This window comes from Ornithorhynchus anatinus, chromosome 11 (genome assembly GCF_004115215.2).
Source record: "Ornithorhynchus anatinus isolate Pmale09 chromosome 11, mOrnAna1.pri.v4, whole genome shotgun sequence".
NCBI classification, from domain to species: Eukaryota; Metazoa; Chordata; class Mammalia; order Monotremata; family Ornithorhynchidae; genus Ornithorhynchus; species Ornithorhynchus anatinus.
This window is the reverse complement of record NC_041738.1, coordinates 52,479,984-52,502,041: the sequence shown is the minus strand read 5'-3', so window position 1 is coordinate 52,502,041 and position 22,058 is coordinate 52,479,984. Positions and strand designations below refer to the sequence as shown.

The window sequence follows — 22,058 nt, the reverse complement described above, 5'->3', positions numbered from 1 at the left end:
GCGACAGTATTTATTGAACGCTTCTAGTGTGCAGAGCACTGCAGTAAGCACTTGGGAGAGTATAGTAGTTTGAAGTCATGACCCCTGCCCTCAAAGAGTTGATAGTCAACCAAAGTTTCCCTTGACCTGAGGTTCTTCAAGGATGTAAATCCCAATTTGTAACACAACTGCCGGTACTTTCTGAAGTGTTAAGCTACGTGCCAGGCGCTGTTCTAAGCGCTGGGGTAGATTCAAGACAATCAGGTTGGACCCAGTCCCTGTCCCGCATGGGGTTCCAGTCTAAGTTGGAGGGAGTAGGATTTAGTGCCCATTTTACAGATAACTGAGGCCCAGAGAAGAACTTGCCCCAAATCACCCAGCAGACAAGGGGCGGAACTGGGATTAGAACCCAGACCCGAGCTCCTTCCGCTGGGCCACGCTCTTATTCCCCACAGTGTGAGGGCCTCTCTTTCTCAAGCATTAAGCTGTAAGAGAAATTTAAGGCACCGGGAGAAGCAGGCTTAATGGGAGTCATTTCCAAACTGAGGTACCATCAGATGTTCCTTGCTCTTCTCTAAGAGCCTTTTTCTGCCGCGTTTCAGTGCCTCGCCGAAGAACCAGATGTGTTACTTAGCCCTCTCCCCACCACCCTCCACCCCAGCTCCATTCTCCCACGGTGCCCTCACCCACCTGCGTTTCCCTGTTGGTAGGGCCGATGCCCAGCCATAAACTGCTTCTGAGAGCAAGCGAGCTAACTGGCTTCTTTACCACGAGAACAAAATCACTGATTTGAGCAATGGCTCTAATCAATCTTCATGCCCAAATCAGATTGCCTCTCCCAAAGCCAGGCTGGAATTCCTCCCCAAAGCTGGCTCCGAAAGTGTGAAATTGGCTGGCTCGGTCAGAACTCTCTTTGCTGCTGCTGTAGCTGCCGCTCTCTGAAATGTCAAATTGGACACAGTTACCGAACCTGTAATCTGATGTGCAAAGCTGATGGTCTTCCATCCTTGTTCCTCCCTCCCTCCTTCCTTCCTTCCCCCTCCTGAGAAGGTGACATTCCAAACCCTTCAGAAAATTTGGTTCTGGGAGGAAGACTTAGCAGAAGGTATAAAAAACTTCCAGCTGGTTCTCTTATCAAGGAGACATCAGGATTCTAAAAGAACAGAAAACTGGGAGATTGTGGAGAGAAGGAAATAAATTGATAATCCATTGCAGCTTCCATCCAGGGTTTTGTTAAGGGGAGAAAATGAGCCTGTTGCTGCTATTGTTCCTTTATAAAAAGGGACAGAGTAGTGTGGAGAATATAAATATTGCTTACAAAATAGAGAGAGATGAGCTCTCTATTATGGACTTTGAGATCTAAATCTGCCAAAGAATTACAGTGCCATCGCTGTTAGTAGCGCATCTTTCCTACTCTGCATCCCTGAGTGCTTTTCGAGTTGCTATAAGTAATACAATTGCGGAGTTAAATAATAAGAGGGGAGGGAAGGAACTAAAAGAGCTGTTTGATGAGAAATTAGAGTCTTTGGCTGCAGATTGCTTATAAACATGGGAAGCCTTTTGGGAAAAGACTCATTTGCATTAAAGTCCTCCCTGGTTTATGTTTCAACTCACTTGCAAAAGAAACATATTTTGTTTTCCTCCTCTCTTTCCCTATTTGCTTGTTTCGGGCAGTCCCTCCGTGAACATATACAGCCTATGGGTCTCTTGGCTTTGAACACACTGTCTAGTTTACCCAGTCAAAAGTTACGGCCTGCTTTCCCAATCACGTATGCAGAACTAAGTCCTGGAAGGGTTTGGGGAGGAATCTTGTGTCTCGGTATCTTGGGCTTTTTAAGTCTCATCGGAGGAAGCCTCACCCCTTCTGTCACAGAAGGTCTGTATTATTTATCCTCAACACGGCCCCGAGCACTCTTTTCAATTCAGTGCCCTTGAGGAGTGATGGATTAATAGCCCTAAAAGCCTTTCTTTATTGTCTAGAGTGAGCTCTAATCTGATCTGGCTCTTGCTGGCTAATAAGACCTCTTAGGATGGCCCCACTTGGAGAGTAGGGACCTCGGGCCATGAAGGCCAGTACTTTGGCTTTATTCCCCGCAAGGGCAGAGGTGAGCCACAGGTGTGGACCCACTGAGGGAGTGATTCAGGTCAAACATGACTCCTGAGCATCTCTCATCTGCCCATCCTATTCTCCCTTCTTTCAGTGGTGCCCACGCCCTTGGATCTGTACCCCTCAGTCAATCAATCAATCGTTGGTATTGATTGAGCACTTACTCTGCAGAACACTGTACTTAGCACTTGGGAGAGTACAACACAACAGGGTTGACAGACACGTTCCTTCCCCACAAGGAGCCTCAAGAACTTCGCTACCCCTTCGCAAAGCGTTCCTGTCTTTGTCAATCGGTGGTATTTATTGAGGGCTTACTGTGTGCAGAGCACTGCGTTTAACCCTCGGGAGAATAATATACCTATTATTATATAGTAGGTATATTATATACATATTATATATACATAATATTATATACATATTCTCATACTCCCCCACTTCCCTAGTGCAGCTTCCATCCAGAGTTTTGTTAAGGGGAAAAGATGGGTACAAAGCAAAAAAGTTGGTAGACAGGTTCCTGAGCTTAGTCTAGAGGGGGAGGCAGGCATTAATATAATTAATATTAAGAGACATTTAAATAAATCCAAATCCAAGTGCTTGGAGTAGGCCTTTTGGAGGTACACTGCTGTTTCCCCGTACATTAGACACCAGTTATGAAGAAGCCTTTTAAGAGGCACAAAGCATCATTTCCCATCACTGACCTTCAAGAGGCGCCTCGCCTCTATTGTTGATTAAGCATTTTTATGGCATTCAATCGGATGTGTGATTGCTTTTGAGGCCATTTTTCTTATAGCTCCACCAGAGAGATGAGACCAAGTCCTCAATCCAGGGCCACGTGGAAATTGGGCAGGACTAAAAAGAAGTCAGTCTCAGCAAGTAAGAATTTGAATGGAAATGGGAAATAACAGTAGTAATAATAATAATCGTGCCACGATATGCCAGGGCCTGTAGTCAGCGCTTGGGTGGTTACAAGCAAATCAGGTTGGACACAGTCCCTGCCCGACATGGGGTTCCCAGTCTTAATCCCCATTTTCCAGATGAGGCCCAGTGAAGTGACTTGCCCAAGGTCACACAGCAGAGAAGTGGTGGAGCTGGATTTAGAAGCCAGGTCTTTCTGACTCCAAGGATCATGCTGTATCCACTAGGCCACACTGCTTCTAATAGTGCCTACAATGATCACTTTGAAATTCACAGAGGGCGCCTGCTCCTGCCTGTGAGATCTCCGGGGCCCTGGAGGGCATTGAACAGAGACCTGGTGGCTTAGCCCTGGAAGATAACGGTAGCCCTGTTTCAAAGGCTAAGAAGTTGAGGCCCAGCATGGGTTTTCCCAATTTAGGAGGTGACTCTCAGAGGTGATCTTAGAGGCCTGTGGGGCTCAAGAATCATCAGTAGATGATCCTGTGAAGCTCACTGCCTCTCTTTCCTTGAAGTTCTTTTATTGATGGGGGAAATTAATCTTTCAGGGTCCCAAAGCAAAATTACATCAAACACATACAGTGCCTAATCTGTTTCTCTCCCCCACTAAACTGTAAACTTATTATGGGCGGGGAACATCTAATTCTGTTGTATCGTACTCTCCTAAATGCTTAGCACAGTGCTCTACTCATAGTACTCAATATATTGAGCACTTGGTTGATTGATTTCATAGTTCAGTTTCCAGGCCATGGTTCACCTTACAGATCTTAGAAGGTGCTTAGAGTCGAGAGGTGGTACTTATAAACAAGAGGAGATTTCAGACTAAAGGAGGAGCTTACAGATGATAATATGATGATATTTAAGTGCTTACTATGTGCCAAGCACTGTTCTATGTGAAAGGAGGTATTTATAAACAAGAGAAGGAGTTTACAGACTAAAAGAGGAATTTATAGATGAGATGAGGCACTTCTAGGTCAAAGGAGGAGTTTACAGAGGAGAAGGAGCTTAGAGATGAGATGAGAGGAGGAGGTTACAGATGAGAGAAGGAGCTTTCAGATGATAGGAGGTGCTTACAGATGAGAGGAGGTGCATAATAAACAAGAGGAGGAGCTTTCAGACTAAAGGAGGGGTTTACAGGTGAAAGGAAGTGCTTATAGACAAGAGGGGCTATTTTCAGAGGAGGACCTTATGGATGAGAGGAGGAGTTTACAGGCAAAAGGGGGAGCTTACAGATGAGAGGAAGTGCTTATATAAAACAAGAAGGATCTAAAGGAGGTGCTTATAGGTGAGATAAGGCACTTGAAGGGAAAAGGAGGAGTTTACAGACTAGAGAAGGAGTTTGCAAAGGAGCGGAGGAGCTTACAAAGGAGTGGAGATGCTTACAGATGATAGGAGAGACTTCAGAGGAGAGGAGGTGTTTATCAACAAGAGGAGGAGTTTACAAATTTACAGAGAAATTTACAGATGAAAGGTGGGGCTTATAGATGAGAGAAGGAATTTACAGACTAAGGGGGAATTTGCAGACTAGAGGAGAAGCTTGCAGAGACAATGAGCACTTCTAGACCGAGAGCCCATTGTTGGGTAGGGGTTGACTCTATCTGTTGCTGAATTGTATTTTCCAAGCGCTTAGTACAGTGCTCTGCACACTGTTAAGTGCTCAATCAATACGATTGAATGAATAAATGAATGAGGGAGGTTACAGCCAAGAGTAATAATAATAATAATGTTGGTATTTGTTAAGCGCTTACTATGTGCCGAGCACTGTTCTAAGCGCTGGGGTAGACACAGGGGAATCAGGTTGTCCCACGTGGGGCTCACAGTCTTAATCCCCATTTTACAGATGAGGTCACTGAGGCACCGAGAAGTTAAGTGACTTGCCCAAAGTCACACAGCTGACAAGTGGTAGAGCCGGGGTTCGAACCCATGACCTCTGACTCCAAAGCCCGTGCTCTTTCCAGTGAGCCACGTCGCTTCTCTAAGAGGAGCCGCTTACGATTGACTTGGCTCTTCCCCAGATACTCCCCATCCTTTTAGATGGCGGTGCTTAGAAGAGTGATAGACACATAATAAGTGTTGAACAAATACCATTAAAAAAATACTATGGCTCCAGGAACTGCTCCCCATGCCAGCCTCCTTTAAAGCATCCCAATCAATCAGTCAGTAAACGGTATTTATTGAGCACTCTCTTTCGAGTGCAACTTACTAAGCGTCTGGGAGAGAACAGTACACTAGGATTGGTGCACACGATCCCTGTCCCCAAGGAGCTTGCAATTTAGTGGAAGAGACAGATGTTAAATTATAGATGGGGGAAGGTACAGGGTATATGGGTATGTACTTAAACGCTAAAGGGATTCAGGTATAAATGCCCAAGCAATGCAGAAGGAAGGGTAATAGCTTGACAAGGAAGACATTTGGGAAGAGAGATGATTTTAAGGCTTTGAAGATGGGGAGAATGGTGATTTGGCTTTTTCAGGAGTGACACTACATCATATTCCTGTCACTTGCCTGCAGCGTGACCTTGGGCAAGTCGCTTAATTTTCTATGGCTCAGTTTCCTGGGGATTAAGTACTTAATTCTCCCTTCCCCTTAGGCTATGGAACCCGCATAGGATGGGACCGCGTCTGATCCGATTTGCATATATGTTCATTCGTTTTATGGCATTTGTTAAGCTCTTAATATATATCAGGCACTGTACTAAATGCTAGGGTAGATAAATAATAATGTTAATAATGTTGGTATTTGTTAAGTGCTTACTATGTGCCGAGCACTGTTCTAAGCGTTGGGGTAGACACAAGGGAATCAGGTTGTCCCACGTGGGGCTCACAGTCTTCGCCCCCATTTTCCAGATGAGGTCACTGAGGCACAGAGAAGTGAAGTGACTTGCCCAGGGTCACACAGCTGACAAGTGGCGGAGCCAGGATTAGAACCCACGACCTCTGACTCCCAAGCCTGGGCTCTTGCCACTGAGCCACACTGCCCTATCCCATGTAGGAGTCACAGTCTTCATCCCCATTTTACAGCTGAGGTAACTGAGTCACAGAGAAGTGAGTTGCCCAAAATCACACCCCAGACTTGGGGATTAAAATGGGAATTACGACTGTGAGCCCCACATGGGACAACCTGATCACCTTGTATGCACCCCAGCGCTTAGAACAATACTCGACACATGGTAAGCGCTTAACAAATACCATAATTGTTATTAGACAAGTGGCAGAGTCTGGATTAGAACACAGGTCTTCTACTACTAGGCCCGTGCTCTTTCCACTAGACTACGCTGCTTCTCCAAGCACTTTGTCAAGCACTCTGCCAACTAACTGGGATAGATGATAAGTGGCCTGGCAGAAAAAGCAAGGACATGGGAGTTATTTAACTTCTCTGGGCCTTAATTTCCTCATCTGTAAAATGGGGACTCAAATTCCTGTTCTTCCTCCTGCTTAGACTGTGTGGGACAGGGACCGCGACCTACCTAATTATTTTGTATCTCCCGGAGTGCTTAGTACAGTGCCTGCCACGTAGTAAACGCTTAACAAAAGCATCATTATAATCTTTTAGTGATCATAATAATTATGGTGTTTGTTAAGCACTTACTGTGTGCCAAGCACTGTTCTAAGCGCCGGGATAGATAGATGGGTTGTTCCAGTGGGGCTCACAGTCTTAATCCCCATTTTACAGATGAGGTAACTGGTAACAGATGAGGGCTCCTCCTCCCCTCTCCATTCCCCCTTCTCCTGTCCTCTGCTCTTCCCCCTTCCCCTTCCCTCAGCACCGTGCATATTTGTAAATATTATTTATTACTCTATTTCATTAATGATGTGTATCTAGCTATAATTCTATTTATCTTGATGATATCTACGCCGGACTACTTGTTTCGTTTTGTTCTCTTTTTCTACGCTGTCTCCCCCGTTCAGACTGTGAGCTCGTTATTGGGCAGGGACTGTCTCTATCTGTTGCCGAATTGTACATTCCAAGCGCTTAGTACAGTGCTCTGCACATCAATCAATCGATCAATAAAATAAATACTATTGAATGAATGAACCGACTTGCCCAAGGTCACCCAGCAGACAAGTGGCAGAGTCGGGATCAGAACCCACGTCCTCTGACTCCCAAGCCCCTGCTCTTTCCACTAAGCCACGCTGCTTCTCCGATCATTGCGCGTACCTTAATAGCTGTGGTTGTTACGCGCTTACTGTGTGGCGAGCACTGTACTAATCGCTGGGGAAGATACAAGGTAATCAGGTGGGACACCCTTCTCTTTAGATTTTGAGAACAGTATTATTGAATCCTCATTTCACACGAAACCCAGAAAAGTGAAGTGACTTGCCCAAAGTCACACAGCAGGCAAGTGACAGAGTTGGGAATAGAACCCGGGTCCTCTGACTTCCAGGCCCAGGCTCTTTCCACGAGACCCCACCGTTGGTAGAAATCACTGACTTGTTTTTCTAACTGAATCGCAGAATCAGATGATTAGATCTTTATGCAGCTTCTCTGGGAGGAAAGAAGGATCCTTTGCTGCATTCTCTAGTTGGGGAAACTGAGCTCAGAAAGGTTATTTCACACGAGGTCCCTCGGGACACCTGGGGTAGACGAACAGCACCAAGCATTGATCATCCCCACAGCGATTCCGATTTGCATTCCCCCTTCAACAAACCCATTGTGCCCTGCTCCGAGCAGGTGTCCTCTTAACTAGCATTCTCCTGTGGCGTTCGGTCAAGGGTATTTTGAGGACTCTGCCAGAGATACCTGAGTGCGTAAGGAAGAAGGAATACTGAACCTTCCCGATAACTTCCTCAGCGATGCTTCGTCAGGGGGCCGGACCGTGTCTCTGGGATCAAATTCATCCACTCTTTCGATCGTATTTATTGAGTGCTTACTGCGTGTAGATCACTGTACTAAGCGCTTGGGAGAGCGCAGCAGTAAACAGACACGTTCCTTGCCCACCACAAGGTTACAGTCTAGAGGGGGTGGTTTAGGTTGTCTGGCAGGATGAAGGAATTCTGATCCCACCTCAGCAGCGTGACCTAGAGGATGGATCAAAAGGACCTGGATTCTATACCTGGCTCTGCCCCTTATGTGCTGTGTGACCTCGGAGAAGTCGCTTAATTTCTCTGGGCCCCGGTTAATAATAATGTGGGTATATGTTAAGCGCTTACTATGTGCAGAGCCCTGTTCTAAGCGCTGGGGTAGATACGGGGTCATCAGGTTGTCCCTCGTGAGGCTCACAGTCTTAATCCCCATTTTACAGATGAGGTAACAGGCACAGAGAAGTGAAGTGACTTGCCCACAGTCACCCAGCTGACAAGCGGCAGATCTGGGATTCGAACCCATGACCTCTGACTCCCAAGCCCGGGCTCTTTCCACTGAGCCAAGCTGCTTCCCTTGTTAACTCATCTATAAAATGGGGATGAAAACTGGGAGCCCCATGTGGGGCATGGATGGTGTCCAAACTGATTAGCTTGCATCTACCCCAGCACTTAGTAGAGTGTCCAGGACATAGTAGGCACTTAACAAATACCATTAAAAAAATCCTACAGGGCAGTGCATTCTGGGACATTCCTAGAGCCCATAGGATTTCAAATTGCTATACTGGAAGCATGTCCAAGATTTAACAGCAATCAATCCATCAGTTGTATCTACTGAACCCTTTTTTTATATGGTATTTGTTAAGCACTATGTGCCCGTCACTATATTAAGCGCTGAGATACACAATAATCAGGTTGGACACAGTCCTTGTCCCATATGGGGCTCCAAATCTTAATCCCCATTTACAGATGAGGTAACTGAGGCCCAGAGAAGTTAACTGCCATGTCCAAGGTTACGTGCTGTGTGCATTGCACTGTACTAAGCACTTGGGAGACCAACAAGAGGAAAAAGGTGGATATAAAGCATCAGCATTAACGGGATTTTCTGAGCACCTACTGGGTGCAGAGCACTGATCAGAGCACTATACTAGTCTTCCAAAATATCTTGCCCCAGATGGAGCAACTTCAAAAAACATGAAGAATTTCCCAAAATAAATTGTCCTCTCCTTTCCCCACTTGCTTTTCTCTTTAAATTTCTCCTGAAAGGCACCAAATAGGGGCATTTATTCTTCACCTAACCAGGATTAAACAATCTAGTCAGCAGAAGAATTTAGAGTCTGCTCCTGAACTCCCAACTCCAAGGTGACGTGAAACTAGTTTTCCATCTTAAAATGGATTTCACCCCTGTCTGCCCTTTTCTCCCTCCCCAATCTCTTCCCCGGCTTTTCACGTTGGAAGCTGGAAACCTGTAACCTTCTCCTAATGTTGAGAAGGCACCCAGATTTTGACACTCGAAGCTGAAAGTCCCCCTCTCTTTCCCCCTCCATCTCCCTGCAACATTTTACCGTGGGCCCCAAGCAGACCCCAAACTGTGACTTTTTTTTCCCTTTTTCCTTTGAATTCTCCATCATTCAGACTGGGACTACTCCCCTGATGCCTTGCCTGAAAACTGGTCTGACCTGGTCATTTGAGTGGCGGTGTATCAGAGAGACAAGGAAAGAAATAAACCCTAGAAACATTCTGGACAGACGGTATTGGTGTCTTTAAATACATTTTACATACCTGTGAAAAAGCAGAACCACATCTATCTATTGGCAACTCGTCAGGTCTAGAGAAACAAAAAAGACTGGTGGAATACCAACTTGATTTAAAATGTGGGGGGACAAGGGGCAGTTGCTTTGTTTGGTATTTTAATCCCATGCTGTTTGATGCTAATTCTGTAACTCTATATAGGAGCCTTTTTTTTTTTTTGGTACAAAGGTGGAGGGGAGTTTTTCTTTGTGTTTTTTCAGTGCAAAGTGATTTTGATCAGAAAGGCCAAGGATTCAACTGGAAGAAACAGACATTTCCATCTGAATCTACTACTTTTTTTTTTTCAGAAAAAGAAAGGTTTAGTTTTTCAGGAAAAGAGCTTCTTTGGGCAATCCTGAAACTGATCTTTAGATTTACTTTTGCTTAATCAATAGAAAAAACTTGATTGCAACTCAGCACTTATCTGCCTCTAACATAGGACAAACTGAATATTTGGTTTCGAGAGTCAGAGACTCAGACATCACTTCAGTAATCAGAAATAATTGGCAGCAGGTTGGGGAGTGTTGACATGCATTCCTGTTTTACCTAATTTTTCCTGGTTTACCGAGATTTGGTTTAATATTTCCGACCTAATTCCTCCAGTCTCCGCAGAACAGGTTGGTGACTTTTCAGTCTTCTTTTGCTTTTATTCCGAAATGCAAATACTAAAATGAAACCACGCCGCTGCTTCCGGCTGGGCTGTTCCCCTAGGGTTCAAGTTTAAACCGGTGTTCTGTTGTGTTTCCGTGTCCTGAGCTGAGTGGATTCTTTGCTGATGCTTCCGTACCACCTTTAGTGAGACAGATGAGATTTATGATGCGTTTGGAATAGTTGCACGCGTTTGGGAGGGAGCTTTCCGCAAAAACCAAGTGTTATGGTAACCCAGCATGAATTTCCTACAACTTTGGCCAGCTAGGAAATAGAGCATGGATTTAAATTAAGGAAAAGAAAACCTTGGCATTTTCTTGCCAGGTTACTATGAGCTGATTCTGCAGAATGAGTGTGTGTGTTTGTGTGTGTAGCTTTTCAAGTGGGTGTGCAGTTGAGTATACACAAATATGTTTAATACACAAATAATGTCTAATTGCAGTCAGCTCTTTTCGCACTCATCATGAGGAGCCAAGTTGCTGGTTTTAAATGGAAGAGAGCAGATAAATTTGCTTTTGTAGTGTGCCTTGTTTGATTAAAATGGTGACACCAATTAGATGACAATAATAATTGTGGTGCCTATTAAGTGCTTGCTATGTTTCAGGCAGTCAGTCTGTATTTATTGAGCACTTACTGTGTGCACACCACTGTACTGAGATCTTGGGAAACTCCAATATAACAATAAGCAAACACATTCCCTGCCCACAGCGAGCACTGTAGATGCCGCTGAACTGTTGGGGCAGAAGCCCATCCCTCCATTTTTAATTGTAATTTACCGGTAGAGGTGGGCTGTATTTTTCCCCCACTGCCGGGTACCACTGATTTTTCTTCCGAAGGGACTCCCATCTCCAAAATGAGGTTTTGACCACCTTGGTCTCTGGTCGGCTGTCCAGAGAGATCAGCTCATCCCACCTTGCGGAGCCGTAGCCAGGGCTGGGCTGGTAACGGGGGGACGAGGAGCCCCTGACGGGATGGCAGGGACCTGGATTCGATTAGGATGGAAAGCCATCGCCATCAGTCTGGAGAGGGTCAGCCTGCAGCTGGCGGGACATTGAGCCGTGAGGGGCAGGAGGCCACACTGCCCGCCGGATGCCAAACTCAAAAGCGCTCGCCCAACAGGGACCCTTTCTGTTCCCGATCCCAGCTAATGTTTGCTCCGCACTCCGGGACACGGAGAGCAGGACAACCCTCAGTAGGGACCCGAAGGACTTCGGAGTCCTTCCAAGTTGGAGAGTGATGGGGCGGGGGTCAGAGTCACCAGCGGAGCCTACGAGGACCCAAAATTCCTAGTTTTTCCACCCAAATCGGGACAGCTGAGGCCGAGGCACGAAGCCATTCTGCGATGGCTTGGAGGAGCGTCAGGGCTCTCTGCCGACAGCATCTTCTACTCTATTTACCGTGACGAGCTTTTTTTTTTCCTCTTATTTTCTCTTTTGAAAATTCCAGGATGAATTTCTCATCGCTACTTAGAATTTGGGTCTCATTCATCTTCACACTTGTGCAGCACAAAGGTGAGTCCTCTAACTCCCAGCCCTTGATTACCACGCTCTCGAATCGGCGAGAGAAGCGTTCAATGGGAGGGCGAGCCGGTGTGCGTTTGTATGCGCACGGGTCTTCGGTTTCAAGAGGAACCATTTAAAATAAGTTTCGAAGACAGGGAAGAAATATCCAAACGGCTGCTCACTTTCAGCGTTCCTGCCGCTCTCCTCTTAAAAACAAATTTTCCAGTCCAATTGGCCGCTGCCTTTGCCTTAATGAAATGTTCCTTTCAAAATTAGACACGTGCTTTCACCTCTTTGAAGGTTGTAGGTGATTCTCCAGGGCCGCGATGATGACTCAATTCTCTGAGCAGGCTCGCAGTAACAGTGCTCTGCTGATTTTTTTTAACCGGGTTTTAAATATTTAAATATTTTCAATATTTAAAGAAACTTCAGGGACCCATAGGGCAGTCACAAGAGGATTGGTTCATCTGTGGCTTTGGCCAAAGAGCTAATAGTAACGAAAGATTTGGTGGTATTTGTGAAGTGCTTACTCTGTGCCAAGCACGGTTCTAAGCGCTGGGGGAGATACAAGATAAGCAGATCGGGCACAGTCCCCGTCCCACGTGAAAGCTCACAGTCTAGGGAAAGAGGGAGAAGAGGGTATCTTATTCCTACTTTGAAGATGAGAAAAACTGAGGCACAGAAAAGTTAAATGACTTGCCCAAGTTCACAGAGCAGGCAAAAGGCAGAGTCGGGGTTTGAGCCTCTGACTCCCAGATCTGTGCTCTTTCCATTGTATTGCATTGAGGCATATTCATTCAGGCATGTTTGTTGAGCTCTTATTGTGTGCAGAGCACCGTATTAAGCACTTGGGAGAGTGCAGTACGAAATAAACAGACACATTCTCTGCCCACAACGAGGTTCTAGACACCATGCTGCTTCTGAATCTGAACTTTACCTGAGAGGATAGCCAGGAACCGTCAGTGACCCTCCAGAAAAGGGTCTGGGGCTCAGTCCGTGAATGCGTGTGCCTGGTCTCCTCTCAGCGTCATCTCCTGCTTTGGATTTTAAGCCTGACGGGAGGAGAAATTCTGGGTAGATTTTTAAGGGCGATCGGCTCAGAAACAACAATCTGGCCCTACAGGGAGATCCCCAAATGAGAAGTGCGAGCTTCTAAGATCCCCACGAAGAGCATTCTCAGAGATATAAGGCACCCCGGTAAACCCACCTTTCTCCCGTGTTATTTTACATCCTTATTGCAGCTGAAGAGGATTGACACTGAACTCAAGGTTTTATTAAAACGCAAGACCCGCTGCCTCTCTACCTGATTTGGGATCCAGAGTTAGCGGGGAGGTTCAGTGTGGGGGATTACTGAGCCGGGCCATTCATTAACGACACTGCTCTTGATTTGGCACAGCGAGGGGCAAAAAAAATAAATTCTCTGCATTTCTTAAACTTTGGGGCGGAAATGTTAAATTTCCTAGTGATGGCTTCTGAAAGGGCCGTGCTCGCGTTTGCTTCTACGGCGGCGAGTTTCCTGGACTGCAGGAGCCTGGGGTTAGTATTATTGGAGTAATCACTCGATCGATTAATTGAACACTTACCTGTAGATTAAGGATTAGGGATTAAGGATACCAAGCTCCACTTGAAGCTGGCAGAGTGGAGCAGAAATCTATGATCAGTCAGTGTATCGATCCATCAGTGGTATTTATGAGCACTTACCATGTGCAGAGCACTGAACGGAGTACTTGGGAAAGTAACGTACAAATTGTATTGTACTGACTGCATCTTACAGTTGATCAACATTTAACATTCAAAGGTCTCTAGGCCTAATGGAGAGAGCAATGGACTGAGAGTGAGGAGATTTGAGTTCTAGACCTGCCTCTGCCACTCGTTCTCTGTGTGATCTCGGGCAAGTCTCTTGACCTCTCTAGGTCCTGAGACTTGAATTTCCTCCTCGGTCAAATGGGGTTAAAATACCTGTTCTCCCTTACACTTAGACGGCAAACCCTGTGTGGAGCCGGGACCGTGTCCTATCCAATTATTTTATATCTACGCCAGTACCCATTGTCTGCTGTGTGACCTTGAGCAAGTCACTTCACTTCTCTGTGTCTCAATTACCTCATCTGTAAAATGGGGATTAGGAGTGTGAGCCTCATGGCCAGTGTACAATTTGATTAGCTATGTGCCCGGCACATAGTAAGCACTTAATAAATACCATTTTTTTAAAAAGTGACCGAGCTGCTTCCCCAACTGCCTCTCCCTTCTGCGACGTCTACGCACTTGGATCTGTACCCTTTGGCTATTTGGTATCTACCCCACCCCCGACACTTATGTCCATGTCTGTAAATTATTCGTCTAAATGAATGTTTCTATATTAATCTCTATTAGTATTCGAGTATTATATTACTCTGGACAATAAACTCATTGTGGGCAGGGAACATATCTACCAACTCTGTTATGTTGTACTCTCCCAACTGCTTTCATTCATTCATTCGTATTTATTGAGTGCTTACAGCATGCAGAGCACTGTACTAAGCGCTTGGGGAGCACAATATAACACTAAACAGATACAGTCCCTGCCCACAATGAGCTTACATTCTAGTGGGGGAGGCAGACATAAATATAGATAACTAAATTACAGGTATGCTAAGAGCTAAGATGGAAAGGGGGCAGACGCAGAAAGGAGTGGAACCGATCGAGGGAATTGCTTAGTACAGTGTCCTCTGCACACAATAAGCGTTCAGTAAATTCCATTCATTAATGGATCAAAAGGGTTTCGGGGCACTCCTGCTCATGTGCTGAGCAGCAGCCTCCCAACCCCGATGCCGCAAACTCCCGCAGGGCCGGTCGGAGATGGGCGAGGCTCAGGCTGACCGGGCTGGATTCCCCATCTCGGACCCGGCCCAGGCTAGGCGCCGAGCTGCAGCTTCGCTCGGGGTGGCGCACGAGGGTCCCCCCGGCTCACCGCCGTCTCTCTCGACAGCTCGACCCGTGGAGATCATGTATCCCTTCTGGCAGAATGACACCAAGACCCCCAAGGTGGACGACGGGAGCTCGTCGGAGATCCAACTGGCCATCCCGGTGTTCTTCTTCGGCGTCCCCTACAGGACGGTCTACGTAAGTTGTGGGGGCGACCGTCTCCCTCCCCGGGGCCGATAAGGAATCCGCGTTTTACACGCGGTGCACCGGGGATTTATCAGCAGCCCGGCGACAAGTTCCAAGATTTCATGAGCTGATAGGTTTTATGATTAAGAAAGTCGAAGGTATATTTAATGGCTAATGTTCATAGCAGAGGAGTACACGGGGGCAATAAATTGCTTTCGTGGGTGATTAAGTACAGAGGCCCCAATGCCGTGAACATTATTCCTGCTACGTGACAAGCGGGAAAAAGAACGGGAAGAGTGTCGTTTTTCTTTTCTTCCCGGGCACGGGAAAACTCTGGTCCCTTGCCACCGTCTGGGTCTCTGACCTCCAGGGATGTGCCGTGGGGAGGGTCTGGACCCAGAGCGCATCGCAGTTGGCCGGGGCTCCACAGGGTGTGGCCCTGGGAGTCGTGCGTTGTGAGTGTCGGAATCTTGCCAGATCCCCGCGGGACCATCTCCCCGCTGCACGATGTCTTGCCTGCGTCTGGGAGGCAACCTCACTGGAAGGGCCCAACCCATCGATCCCCATGACTGTACCCTGAATGCCATGGGTCAGTTCGATGTCCCTGGCTCTCCTCTCTTCAATCTGCCCCCATTCCCACTCCGGCCAAAGCCGGCCCGAAAATCTCCGTTGGCCGAGGGGCAAGCAACGCCCCTGCCCCACCCCGCCCCCACCGAGGAAGTCTAGGGTGGTGATGCCCGGAGGGAACGAGCATTTCCACGGGCCACAGGTACCGGCCGAGTACTCAGACGTGGGTGTTTTCAGTGAGGTTCGATAATTCGATAAATGAGGGTGAGGGGTGGAGGAACCACCGTCGGTCCGCCATTTCCGTCCGCAGTGGAAACTCAGTGGCCGGGGGCCGGGCATCCACGTGTCATACCTCGGCTATAGGTCCACGTCAACGGCAAGTGACGTTTTGGAAGGGCTTGCCGTGGCTCGGGTGGGACGGATACCTTCCGCCGGGGGTGACAGGGTTGGACGGAGGGGGACGTGTTGGGTTGATTGCGAACCCATCGCTCTCCTGCCACCTAATGGGCGACGGACAGGATTTTAAAGCCCCGTTTTTCCCCAGTTGAATTTTCCATCCCTGGCACACCAAGAACTGGGAGGCGGGACAAGCCTAAATGGAGAAGCAGCGTGGACTCGTGGGAAGAGCATGGGCCTGGGAGCCAGAGGACCTGGGTTCTAATCCCAGCTCTATCAGAAGCTCACTATGTGACCTTGGGCAATGAAAACAATAGTAATCAGCATCATTATTATTATCATTTTTATTGTGATATTTGTTAAGCACTTATTATGTGCCAAGCACGGTAATAAGTGCTGGGGTGGGTACAAGGGAATCAGGTTGGACTCAGACCTTGTCCCATATGGGGTTAACAGTTTTAATCCTCACTTTACAGATGAGGTAATTGAGGCACGGAGAAGTGAAGTGACTTGGGTGTGCCTCAGTTCTCTTGTTCTCCCTCCTACTTAGACTGTGAGCCCCATGTGAGACTGTGTCCAACTTAATTCACTTGCATCTACCCCGCCACTTAGAACAGTGTCTGACGCACCGTAAGCACTTGGCAAATAACGCTACACAGCCTTTAAGTAAAGCAATCTCTGCACGCGCCCTACAGCTCTCAAGTGTTTCGGGGTTAGGATTTGGTCATTGGCACGGTTAGGGAACATCTGGCTCGATGGATTCCTCCAGGGAAGCCACAGTCATGGCTCCGTTGGCTCAGACCTCTGAGAAGGACCCGGGTTCTAATCCTGACGTCGCCGTTTATCTGCAGTGTGATGTTGGGCAAATCACTTCAAGTCTCTGTGCCTCAGGTCTTTCATCTATAAAATGTGGATAAAGACCGTGAGTCCTATGTGGGACAGGGACTGTGTCCAACCCAATTATCTCATATCTACCCCGGCGCTTAGAACAGTGTCTGGCACATAGCTGGCTTAACAAAAATACCATTGTTATTATCATCATCATTACCTCTCTCCCGTGTCGTAGGTCAACAACAACGGGGTGGTGTCCTTCAATGTGCCAGTGAGCCAGTTCACCCCGGAGTCCTTTCCCCTGGCCGACGGCCGGGCCTTCATCGCCCCGTTCTGGGCTGACGTCCACAACGGCATCCGGGGGGAGATCTACTACCGAGAGACCCTGGACCCCGTGATCCTCAAGAGGGCCTCCGGGGACATCAGGAAATACTTCAAAGACATGCCCACCTTCTCGGCCGAGTGGGTGTTCATCGTCACCTGGGAGGAAGTGACGTTCTACGGAGGCAGCAGCACCACGCCGGTAATAGCCCCGCCGTCCCCGGTTTCCGCTCGGCTGCGACATCCCCTGTGGGGGTCCTCTTGGCTGCCTGAAAGGGGTCTAGATCAATCAGTCAATCAATCAGTGGTATTTATTGAGCTCCTACGGTGTGCCGTGCACCTTATACAGTGCTCGAGAAAGGACAAAGCAATAGGCAACACAATACTCACAGTCGTCAATGAATAGCATTTACTGAGCGCTTACTAAGTGCCTTAGTGAAGGCATATTTCCTCCAAGAGACCTTCCCTGACTAAACTCTCCTTTTCTCTTCTCCTACTCCCTTCCGGCTTGCTCCCTTTGTTCAATCCCCTCCCAGTCCCACAGCCCTCATGTGCATATTTGTAATTTATTTATATTAATGTCTGTCTCCCCCTCTAGACTTTAAGCTTGTTCTAGGCGGGGAATGTGTCTGTTATATCGTTCTCCCCCAAGTGCTCAGTACAGTGCTCGGTGCACAGTCCGACTGACTCACTCACTGACTGCAGAGTACCGTACTAAGGGCTTGGGAGTTGGACAAGTGACTTCACTTCTCTGTCCCCCAGTTACCTAATCTGTAAAATGGGGATTAAGACTGTGAGCCCCACGTGGGGCGACCTGATTATCTTGTATCTACCCCAGTGCTTAGAACAGTGCTCCGCTCATAGCGAGCACTTAACAAATGCCATCATCATCATCATCATCATTACAACACAACAGAACTAACAGACTTTTCCTGCCCATAATGAATTTACAATCTACAGGACGAGTTTACAGTCTAGATCCCTGATTCCCGCCTAAGGTCTCAGGAGTCCCTCCCTCCCCTCTTTCAGCCCTAACATCTCTCTCCAACTTCCACTCTAAAAATAAACTCTTCAATTGTCTCCATGCCCAAATTGTACTCCATAGCAAGAGAACAGGGCAGGGGTGGTAACGGAGAGGAGAGATGAGACTGGTGAATCGGTAGGCTCAATCGGCTGCCAACGTGGCGCCTTTTTATTTTCCTATTGTGACCAGGGCTGAAATGACTCCGATTTGATGTTAATTTGAGAGGGCGGTTAGAGCATCTGAAGAAGGAGGGTTGAACATCTGCTCTGAATTCCCAACCGAGCCGTTAAATAGAAGTTAAATAAAAGAGATCATCTCCGGCATCATCATAGCAATGCTCCACCTTGCGCATTACGAGACCGATCACGGTTTGCCACAGAGTCCTGAGGCCCATTGAGTTGACGAGGCCGGGGTGACGGTTTCTGGGGGCGAACCTGCTCGAGGAACGCCCAAGAGCCTGCCCCCTCCCCGATCCCTTAGGAACACTTCCAACTTCATCAGTTTTCCAATTTGCCTGGCCCTCGGTTCAGTCGTCTAGGGGTGGGACGGGAGCCAGAGAGTTAGATCCTGTGAGGGAAGGTTATCGGAGTCTACATCCGCAGTAGGGTCAACGCACGGGGGTTTGGGCACTTTCCGCTAAGAGCACCGAGAAGCACTTCATCGCTAAGAGCTTCTATAGCCCTGAATGGCCCTGGCTTAAAAAGTGGGAAGCGTAGGCTAGAAATCACTTCTAAAGAAGCATACATTTCCTTCTGTCATGTTATGGATTGCTAACGACTCCGTGGGTGATGTTTTATGTCCTTTATGTCTCGTATCTTACCGTGTTAGAACGCGAGGTGTCGGCAATCGGTAAATTTGCCTGTCAGTGAGGGGAGAAAAGGCCGAAATGTCCATCAAGGGTTGACCACGGGTTTTTTTTAAAAAAAACTTTCCTCGGCAGTAAAAATGGCAAGATAATTTAGATCCTTTTTTTTCCCTTTCACTCCGTTCTTTGGGGAAAATTCCCGACTGAGGTTAGGGCAGTTCTGAAGAGAATAAGCCAGGTGGTGTTTAGGTGCTTGCAGTTTCTCAGAGAAAAGTTTAGGAAGGGTCAAAGCCATTCAGTGGGGTTGCTGTTTGTATGGCGCAGCAGGGCCAATTTGGGGAGGATTGCCCCTCGAGGCAATCTGGCAGAGAGGCCTGGAAAAAACCCTTAGCTTACCTGGCCCAGCCCCACTTCTGTCTGCTTCCCACTGGTGACAAGAATACAGAACTCTGCTCGGAGCAGATACTCTCTTTCCTTCTCCGTGCCACTTTTAATTTTTTTGTTTTAAATGGTATTTGTTAAGCGCTTAAGGCACTGACTGTTGTAAGCACTGGGCTAGTTACAAGTCAAGTCTAGCTGGAGTCCATGACCCCACACAGGGCTCATATTCTTAATCCCCATTTTACCGATGAGGTAACTGAGGCCCAGAGAAGTTGACCAGCCCAAGGTCACACAGCAGACCAGTGGTGGGGCCAGATTATGACCCAAATCCTTCTGCTTCCAGGCCTGGGCTCTCTCCATTAGTTCAAGTTGTTTTCCCATTCCCACATCCGCCAACTCAGATTCCTATGAAAATCCAGCAGGAATAAAAGATGAGATCAAATTCCCAGAAGTAGTTGAACATATCGAAGTAGAGAGGTCAGAAGTGTCCCTGCCACTCCTGGCTACCGATGTGCACTCCCAGCCTGGTCGACTCTAAGCTCACTGTGGGCAGGGAATGTGTCTGCTATTTTGTTCTCTTGTACTCTCCCAAGTGCGGTGTTCTGCACACGGTAAATGCTCAATGAATGCAATCAACTGACTGACTGACCAGTCCAATTTGTGGTGGGCGGGGAATGTGTCTGTTTATTGTTCTACATTGCACTCTCCCAAGCGCTTAGTACAGTGCTCTGCACACAGTAAGTGCTCAATAAATACGATTGACTGACTGATGCTCCTGTTCCTCAACCACACACTGCAGGGTCTGTTTGGGCAGAATGGAAGCAGCGTGGCTCAGTTGAAAGAACCCGGGTTTGGGAGTCAGAGGTCATGAGTTCAAATGCTGGCTTTGACACTTGTCAGCTGTGTGGCTGTGGGCGTCACTTCACTTCTCTATGCCTCAGTTCCCTCATCTGTAAAATGGGGATGAAGACTGTGAGCCTCACGTGGGACAACCTGATTATCCTGTATCTCCCCCAGCGCTTAGAACAGTGCTCTGCACATAGTAAGCGCTTAACGAATACCGACATTATTATTATTATTGTTAGAAGGCTTTGAGGGCCAGATCTGAGGTATTCTCTAGGCTACCCAGGAGCTACCCTGGCACCGGCCTGTTAATCAGTGGTGCTATGGCCCAGCCTCGGCATTATGCTGTAGTCATTTTGGCCGTTAGCGAGTTGCGCGCACCCTCTCCCGGGTGCAGGGCCCCTGCCCACCTACCTACTTGCTTGTGGCACGATGTTCCCCTCAAAGGAAGCAGACCTGGCAGGGACAAGAGAGTGGCACTTGGTGGTCCGTAAAGCCCCTGTGCCAGAGTCAGCTCCTTCATTAGAAGCAGCATGAAGAAGCGGCGTGGCCTAGTGTAGAAGCAATGCGGCTCAGTGGGTAGACCACGGACCTGGGAGTCAGAAGGTCAGGGATTCTGATCTCGGCTCCTCCACTTGTCTGCTGAGTGACCTTGGGCAAGTCACTTCACTCCTCTGGGCCTCAGTTCCCTTATCTGTAAAACGGGGATTGAGACTGAGTGCCCCATATAGGACGGGGACTGTGCCCAACGTGATTCGCTTGTATTCAACCTAGCGCTTAGTACAGTGCCTGGCACACAGTAAGCACTTAACAAATATCATAGTTCACACAGGATCTCGGTCCCGAAGTTTTCCGATCCGGACCGAGGCTCATCCATCTTTTACTCCAGGAAGCTCCGTCGTCAACATGGTTGTCATTCCGCTAACCATCCATCGATTGATCTGTATTTATCAAGTGACGACTGTGTGCGGAGCACTGTACTAAGCATCTGGGAGAGGAAAACACAGCAATATAACAGACACATTCCCTGCCCACAGCGAGTTTACAGCCTAGAGGGAGCAGTGATTTCAGCAAGCTACAAATGTTCAGAATCCAAATGATCGGTGAAGTTGTACCCCGGACTCTCTGAGAAGGGAAGGGGGAGGGGAGGCGTACGTGCTTCTGCGTGACCCACGCAGAGGCTCCTTGCGTAGCACCCATCTCTCTTTTTTCTTTCTTTCTTAATGGTATTTGTTAAGTACTTACTTCGTGCCAGGCACTGCTCTAAACGCTCGAGTAGATACAAGCAAATCGGTTGGGACACAGGCCCATGTCCCACTTGGGGCTCACAGTCTTAAACCCCAGTATACGGAGGAGGTAAGTGAGACACAGAGAAGTGAAGCGACTTGCCCAAAGTCACACAGCAGACAAGTGGTGGAGCCCGGCCCAAAATCCATGACCTTCTGAGTCCCAGACCTGTGCTCTATCCATTAGGCCACGCTGCTTCTTCCCGAGTTGGAAATTTTGCCAGAAAAATGATGGGCCCACTGGTCAACCCCGAGACTACTGACGCGTTCGGATAGGAGTTAGCGTCTGTGATGAGAAATGGATCGCCTTGGTGATCACCTGGGGCAGAGAGTACTCAGACTTGGTCTGGAAAGGAACATTTGACTCTGGATGTCTACTGGTCCTCAGTGACTTCATCCGTAAAATGGGGATTAAGACTGTGAGCCCCAGGGGGACAGGGACTGTGTCTAACGCAATTACCTTGTATCCACCCCAGAGATTAGTACAGCGCCTGCACAGAGTAGGCACTTAGTACAGTGCTCTGCACCCAGTAAGTGCTCAATAAATACAATTGAATGAGTGACTCAACAAATACCACAGTTAGTAATGTTGGTATTTGTGAAGCGCTTACTTTGGGCCGAGCACTGTTCTAAGCACTGGGGTAGACACAGGGGAATCAGGTTGTCCCACTTGGGGCTCACGGTCTTAATCCCCATTTTACCGATGAGGGAACCGAGGCACCGAGAAGTGAAGTGACTTGCCCAGAGTCACACGGCGGACAAGTGGCCGAGCCGGGATT

General features: G+C 47.8%; 1 protein-coding gene across 1 annotated transcript in view; it reads left to right on the top strand.

Moving 5' to 3' along the window:
- LOC100073604 (tubulin-specific chaperone cofactor E-like protein) overlaps positions 1 to 22,058 on the top strand; it is a 123,007-nt gene that overhangs the window by 52,372 nt on the left and 48,577 nt on the right. The window contains exons 8-10 of the mRNA XM_029075157.2: positions 11,683 to 11,747; positions 14,704 to 14,837; positions 16,855 to 17,142. Of these exons, the coding sequence (XP_028930990.2) occupies positions 11,683 to 11,747; positions 14,704 to 14,837; positions 16,855 to 17,142 (487 nt within the window). The remainder of the gene's footprint in view (positions 1 to 11,682; positions 11,748 to 14,703; positions 14,838 to 16,854; positions 17,143 to 22,058) is intronic.